General features: G+C 44.1%; 1 protein-coding gene across 1 annotated transcript; it reads right to left on the bottom strand.

The window, feature by feature from the left end:
* Positions 1–2,345: 2,345 nt before the first annotated feature.
* LOC138978259 (zinc finger protein 611-like) lies at positions 2,346–4,307 on the bottom strand. The gene is made up of 2 exons (XM_070350926.1): positions 4,009–4,307; positions 2,346–3,570 (listed from the first exon to the last, which is right to left on the bottom strand). Exons 1-2 carry the CDS (start codon positions 4,154–4,156, stop codon positions 3,329–3,331), a joined length of 390 nt encoding a protein of 129 aa, XP_070207027.1. The 5' UTR covers positions 4,157–4,307; the 3' UTR covers positions 2,346–3,328.
* Between the last annotated feature and the right edge of the window lie 3,839 nt (positions 4,308–8,146).

Here is an 8,146-nt window from a genome sequence, read left to right as displayed (position 1 = left end):
CTCATCACCATCAAGAATACTACCAACCACGGCAGAGTCGTCAGAAAATTTCTGAAGATGACATGACTCTCCTTGTACTTTAAAATCAGATGTATACAGGGTGAACAAAAAAGGTGACAAAACTGTTCCTTGTGGTGCTCCGGTGAAAGTGTTAATCATGTCAGATGTAAAAGTACCATTCCATCGTACAAACTGTGGTCTATCTAAGATAAGATAAGATTTTATATAGTCCATGAGGGTAACCTCACAGAAATTCGGGCTGCTTTCTCCCTGGGGAAAGCGAGCTGCCATACAGTATACGGCGCTACCCATTTTTTTTTTATTTTTTTTTTTTACAGCCATGCGTGTATTCATGTTTCCAAGCCCTGAGACTTAATGCCGTGTGAGATGGAATTTTTTTACACTTTATTCCAAGTCACACGGGTATTTGGTGGACATTTTTATCTATGCCTATACAATTTTGCCAGGAAAGACCCTTTTGTCAATCGTGGGATCTTTAACGTGCACACCCCAATGTAGTGTACACGAAGGGACCTCGGTTTTTCGTCTCATCCGAAAGACTAGCACTTGAACCCACCACCTAGGTTAGGAAAGGGGGGAGAAAATTGCGGCCTGACCCAGGCCTGAACACGCAACCTCTCGCTTCCGAGCGCAAGTGCGTTACCACTCGGCCACCCAGTCATAATAATCCAGAATCCATTTCACTGTACTATGATGCAAAGACATGTTTTGTAACTTCTGAGCCAGAAGATGAGGCTGAATAGTCTGAAAGGCAGAAGAAAAATCAAAAAACATAACTCTAACACAAGCAGAGCTCTTCTCCAGATGTGTGTACACTGAATGTAACATAAACAATAGTGCATCATCAACCCCTACTTTGGCCCTGTATGCAAACTGCAAAGAATCTTGAAAAGCAGCAACTTGGACCTTCAAAAGACTTGTTTAACCTTTGGTTTTAAAAAGTGGCTCCAAAATTGTATCCCTTTTTATAAAGAATGTTTTTCGAAAATAAACGTTTTCTTTTAAAATCCCATACACCCAACGCTTTTGGATCGAGACACTGGGTCCTAACCCAAACCAACTAAAATTATATTGCGTAGTAAAAGAACTGACACTTTTTAACAAACTTGTATCATAATCACTCTCGTCCTCACTTTTACCAGCCTTTTAGCGTATCATCAACTCATGTCCCTAAAAGGAAAATTTCCAGTGAGGACGTTAGGGACCCCTAGTTAGTTTGGCGACGCCGATAGCGCCACTAAAGAGGTCTGTCTTGCTTCTCTGACCAGCCGCGGGCAATAAACCTGCAGTGAATGCTCCTTTCTACAAGCACACACTAACACACACACACACACACACACACACGTCTCTCTCTCCGTCTCTCTCTTTCTCTCTCTGCTCTCACGCTGGAACAAAATAGATAAAACACTGTATCTATGACTGACGTAGGAATGCTTCCAGCTTCACACCCCTGACTCTCTTTCCAAATTTTCTTCCCGACGCTTAATTCCGTCATCTGCTTCAGGGGAAATTCAAAGAGGTTGGTGAAGCTATTTATCTCTATAAATGAAGTATTACGAAGTGTTGCACATCGAGATAGGTCAGGTTAGTTCTGTTAGTGTCTATACTTAATGCCAATGGGTTTTTCGGGTTTGTATTTCGCGTATTTTACCCGTGAATCGGCCGAATGACGGACCCGTCGCTGCACAGCTGCAAAGTTTGTCGCTTCCAGCGCAAAATCGTGAGGAAAACGCGTCTTGTAAGTAATGCTAATACATTCTACCAAAACCTAAACATGTCTGCACCAATCCTGCTAAGTGTCGTAGTTGTAGTCCCCCGCAAACAGCTGTAATCGTAAGAAGAATGTGATCATTCCTGCAGATTTGTGTGTCGTGCACCCGATTTGACCGAATGTTAGCGTGTCGTACACCCGCTGTGACGTTTTTCACGTCGTGACGTCCACCCGATGCTCACGTTCTGTGTCGTCTCTCCGATCGTGCACTTACCTTTTGCACATGACCTTTCTCACTTGTTACATTGTGTCATCCCCCATACATAAACACGAATTACATGTATAGCTTTGTTCTTTTGTATTCTGACTGGCATGGAGTCATTTTCAGACACAGTCATGGAGATGACAATAGCCGGATCTTACCACCAATGTGGATAAAGACACCTTGGTAAGTACTCTTAGTCTCGCTTACCTTTCAACCATTGCAAAGGGGTGTTGGGGCAGGAATAAAGTTATCTTCCATCCAGGCCCCACAGTTGGGTTGACATGACAGTCTAGGGTAGATACACTGCACTGTGCGATGCAGGTAGCTGGTATGCCCCTGTCCAAATGGATCTTTAAACATCTTACAGAAGTTACACTGATTATAAACAAAGAGATTTTTGACTCACATGCGAAGCAAAAGTGAGTCTATGTACTCAGCCTAGTCGTCCGTCCCTCCGTCCGGCCGTCTGTCCCAAAAACTTAAACGTTGGATTTTTTCTCAGCCGCTATGAAGTCTATCAGCGCCAAATGTGGCATGATGGTGTATGATGACAAGACCTTAAAAAAACATACATAGTGACTTGACCTTGCTTCAAGGTCAAGGTCACGGGCCTTTAAAAACAGTTATTTTTCACATTTTTCCAATTTTCTCCCAAGTTTTTGAAAATGTCGACCCGAGCTACAAGTGGTATATAGGGCATAGTGAGCCCTATCTTTTGATACCAGTTTGGTTGACCTTGCTTCAAGGTCAAGGTCATTTTGACCCCTCTGAAATGTGTCCAAAACGTGACTTTACCACTAAATGACAATGTCTCTTGGTAGAAAGTGCCAATAAACACCAATGTGCTTCCTATCTGTTGAATTGATAGCCATGTCTTGTGTGACCTTGACCTGGAGTCAAGGTCATGTGGTGTATTTTGGGTGGAAAAATGTGTAAAATAGTTCTGAATGTATGGTGTCATTGCCAGCTTCAGTTGTTTGACTTTTAATATCACCTGAAGGTCAAGGTCATTTAAAGGTGCATACTCAAGTAGATGCAGACATTGGACAGCCTTTCGCCACATGGCGGCGTAGCTGTTCACGGTGCTTGAAGTGTGCAAAACACACCTTACAAGAACACCCTGCCCGTGTGTGATGGTAACAGACATGGTCACTCAGAAACCTTTTTAGTGCAAAGGTCTTGCCACACTGGGTGCAGGCCACCTCTTTTGGTTTCCCTTTGCACACATGCTTTGAGGGGTACAAGCTTTTAGGACTTGCATAAGATCTGCCGCATGAATCACATGAATAATTAAGGCTTAATCTTGTCATGCTTCACGTTGCGGTGTGACGTCAGATCAATTTTTTTGTGAACTTTTTGTCACATATGGTGCATTTATGATTTGTTTTTCCTTCACCATGATCAAAGCGCTGATGAGCCCACAAGGTGCGGTAATGCTTGTAAGTTTTACCACACTCGTGGCACTGGTGCACTGACTTGTCAGCCGAGGCCTCCATCTTCTTCTTCATGGGTGTCTTCTTCTTCTTGGGCGACTTTGGCTTCTCTGTCGAAGGCCCAGCACCATCGTCAGCAGCTGTCCACATACAACAAGATACAAAAAGCTTGTGTTAGTCTAACCAGATCGAATGTATATAAACATTATTCAGGTACAATAGTCCGTTGTTGCATTGTAAAACTATAACTATAACATGATCAGTACGCTTTCATATTATCATAATCAAGCGTTGCCAATACCTGCACACGGACAACAGCTACAGTCAACTGGTGGTAATGGATGGCTCACACGTTAATCCTTATTGTCAAAAAACGATAACAATGTTGTAGCTATAACTTATTGACATGAGGTGCAGCCAATCGCTGCTTTCAGCTGTCAGTTCAATAGGTTTACAGCTACATCATTGTTGTCGCTAACCTGAATTTTGACAAGAATCGACGTGTGCAAGAATCCACGTGTGAGCGGCCCATAAACATGATCCTGCACAGGCTTACATAATAATAAAATATAACTTACATGTCGATTTCTCTTTGGGTGTCGATGTTTCTTTGGGTGTCACCTTTGCCTCCTTTTCTGGAGTTTGGACTATGTCCAGGTAACTATCCATAAATTCAGCGGATAACTCCGCTTCTTCTTCTTCCACAACTTCCATGACCTGATCCATGTTGTCCCTGAAAAATCACTCCAAGACGATCAGAATACAAACAAACAAGGTCATGTGCAAAAGGTAAGTGCACGATCGGAGAGACGACACAGAACGTGAGCATCGGGTGGACGTCACGACGTGAAAAACGTCACAGCGGGTGTACGACACGCTAAAATTTGGTCAGATCGGGTGCACGACACACAAATCTGCAGGAATGATCACATTCTTCTTTCGATTACAGCTGTTTGCGGGGGACTACAACTACGACACTTGGCAGGATTGGTGCAGACATGTTTAGGTTTTGGTAGAATGTATTAGCATTACTTACAAGACGCGTTTTCCTCACTATTTTGCGCTCGAAGCGACAAACTTTGCAGCTGTGCAGCGACAGGTCCGTCATTCGGCCGATTCACGGGTAAAATACGCGAAATACAAACCCGAAAAACCCATTGGCATTAAGTATAGACACTAACAGAACTAACCTGACCTATCTCGATGTGCAACACTTCGTAATACTTCATTTATAGAGATAAATAGCTTCACCAACCTCTTTGAATTTCCCCTGAAGCAGATGACGGAAGCGTCGGGAAGAAAATTTTCTTAACACAGTGTGGGAAGAGAGTCAGGGCAGTGAGCTTTAAAGACAACCCCTTAAGCAACAATTGTTCGATGCGGGAAAACCCCGACACAGTCCAACCTGGATGAGACAGACGTTTCGCCATGAAATGCACGAGTTTGACCTCGATTTGGCAAAACTGGTCCAGGGGCCCGGACAAGGGCTTACCTTTTATTATCTGGTAGAGGAAATTATGAAGACCTAATTAATACCAATCTGCCTACACTCTATTAGGTATACTTCAAGGGAACATATTTTCTTCTTCTAATATAAAAATGTGTGTAGCTTGCAAGATAAAACCGAAAAACCGGGTCTCAGACTGATCGCAAACGAGCAATACCAGTGTGTGACTTTGTTCTTTATCATTTTTCTGAGGATCAAGTCGTCTGACTCACAAACCAATACTTGCTTTCGAGACATAGACAATAATACTACAATAACCAATCTGATTCCACAATAGCCCCCTTACTCCTCTGTCCGCTTGTTTTGGTTCGTCTATCATCAAATCTGAAGTTCTTCTTTCTATTCTTTCGTATGTCTTCTTCTTGTATCTGCTTTATTCGTATTCTGTGTCGCCGAGGAAGACCCAAAGGGTAAACCAAGAGAGATCGAGAGATACAGATACAAAGAGGCATGCAAATATACTGCATAATTTTCATGTAGATTTGGACATCACGAGACAATGGGGTGTGGGGTTGATGAGAGATACGAAAACAAATCAGACATAATAATTAAGATATGATCTGTTTTATTTTCCATTATAATGGAGTAAGCATACTAAAGTATTGTCTTCATCCAGCCTGCATCCGAGGTGAGAGAGAGAGAGAGAGAGAGAGAGAGAGAGAGAGAGAGAGAGAGAGAGAGAGAGAGAGAGACAGACAGACAGACAGATAGACAGACAGACAGAGAGGGTGAGAGTGTGTGTGTGTGTGTGTGTGTGTGTGTGTGTGTGTGTGCGTGTGCGTGAGAGATAGACAGACAAGGAAGACCCCAAGCGGAAAACGAGAGAGATCGATAGATACAGATACAACGAGGCATGCAAATATACTGCATAATTGTCATGTAAATGTTGACATCACAAGACACACAATTATGCAGTATATTTGCATGCCTCTTTGTATCTGTATCTCTCGATCTCTCTCGGTTTACCCTTTGGGTCTTCCTCGGGGACACAGAATGAGAAATACAAAAATTACTCAGACATAACAATTAAGATATGATCCATTTTATTTTCCATTGTAATGGAGTAAGCTTACTACGGTATTGTCTTCATCCAGTCCGAGCGGGGAAATGGCTCAGTCGGTTGAGGCGCTGGCTTTAAATCCAGATGTCGCTATCAGCGTGGGTTCGATTTACACGTTCGGCGAGGGATTTGTTTCCCATAGTAAACTCTGTGCAGACTCTACTCGGTGTTCGAACACCCCCATGTGCACGCATGCGCACGATAAAGAACCCAAGTTCACAGCGAAAGTGAAGCAGACCAACTTGCTGATGCTTTTTTCGGATTTCTTTCGCGAGAAGGTTGTAAAAATTCGTAACAGCTTCAACATTTCTGTTGATCAAAGTCAGTCAGCCCAGCATGCGGCACAATATTCTGGTCCGTATTTTTTTTAGTTTCAGTCCAGTGTCAGTGGAGTCTGTCCGCAAGCTGGTTTCAGCCACCCAACCCAAAACATGTGAACTTAACCCCATGCCAACCAAACTGATGTATGACAACCTAGACGTCTTTCTCCCCATCATTACCAATCTGATAAATGAGTCACTTTCCTCGGGTTCAGTTCCACTAGCTTGTTAAACAGCTGTTGTAAAACCTCTTTTGAAGAAGCCGTCCCTCAAAAATTATAGACCCGTTTCAAACTTGCCATTCTGGTCCAAAATCATGGAAAAAGGTTGTCCTAAATCAGCTCAATGCACACCTTGAAGCAAACAGCCTTTTGAACGTACACCAGTCCGCCTATCGTGCGAACCACTCAACTGAAACTGCTTTGTTGCGCATTGTAAATGACCTACTCATGATCACTGCTCTTGATCACAACAAAGTCTCCGCTCTTCTTCTGTTAGATCTATCCGCTGCATTTGTATCGAATTCCCTAAACATTCCATTTATTTTCAACTTTCTATCTCTTCCAGGGCCGGACTAGGCTAAGAGGAGGGGGGGGGGGGGGGGTTGCTAGAGGTGGTCCAGGGGGATATCCCCCCTGGCAGCAGGGGCGGATCAGTTCATTTTATGGGGGGGGGGGGGGGGTTCAAAAGTGTATTGTGAAGATATGGGTGTGAAGGCGCGAAGCGCCGAGCAGACGGCGTGAAGCGCTGAGCCGACGGCGCGAAGCGCCGAGCAGACGGCGCGAAGCGCCGAGCCGACGGCGCAAAGCGCCGAGCCGACGGCGCGAAGCGCCAAGCTTGCTAGGGGGGTCCGGGGGCATGCCCCCCCGGAAAATTTTGAAAAAAAGGATGCAAAATGGTGCAATCTGGTGCATTCTGAGGATGATCATTACCAGTTTCAGGCAGCAGATTTTGTCACTGATTATAACCCCCAAAATTGAAACTCAATGTAAAATAAAGAAATGCATACCTCATTCAATATTTTTATATTTTTATATTTATAAGGTGGGTCCGGAAACCCTAGAAACCCCCCCCTCCCCCTCGTCCGCCCCTGGGGGGTCAGGGGGCGAAGCCCCCTGAAGCTGATGGGTAGGTCATATTCTGAGATAAGAAAATGGTCGCTTCTTGCATGAAACGGCATAAAATAAGCAATAATAAAAAATGTTTTAAATAAGTAAGGTACATGTTCAGGCTAGGGGGGGGGGGGGGGGGTTGCGCAACCCCCATAACCCCCCCGGTAGTCCGGCCCTGTCTTCAAACATAAAAGTCAAAACAGGTCCTCATATAACCGCATTTTGACGGAAGTACAAAAATAATACACAATGTCTACAAATAGGCGACAATCCCCCTATGTGTGTGTGTGTGTGTGTGTGTGTGTGTGTGTGTGTGTGTGTGTGTGTGTGTGTGTGTGAGAGAGCGAGAGAAAGAGAGAGAGACAGACAGACAGACACAGACAGAGAGAGACAGAGACAGGGAGAAAAGAGGGAGAGTGAGTTTGTGTGTACCTTGGCTGCATTCAATGTTAGTGGTGGTTTTTTTTTACATGTTTCTAGGCCTTCCGCGCGTCAAACATATTTGTGTGCTTTTTATATTTAGTCAAGTTTTGACTAAGTATTTTAACATCGAGGGGGAATCGAAACGAGGGTCGTGGTGTATGTGCGTGCGTGTGTGTGTGTGTGTGTGTGTGTGTGTCTGTCTGTCTGTGTGTGTGTGTAGAGCGATTCAGACTAAACTACTGGACCGATCTTTATGAAATTTTACATGAGAGTTCCTGGGTATGAAATCCCCGA

Source organism: Littorina saxatilis, linkage group LG10, assembly GCF_037325665.1.
Source record: "Littorina saxatilis isolate snail1 linkage group LG10, US_GU_Lsax_2.0, whole genome shotgun sequence".
In the NCBI taxonomy this organism is placed as follows: Eukaryota; Metazoa; Mollusca; class Gastropoda; order Littorinimorpha; family Littorinidae; genus Littorina; species Littorina saxatilis.
The sequence above is the reverse complement of the archived record's forward strand: the minus strand, read 5'-3'. Positions and strand labels throughout refer to the sequence as shown.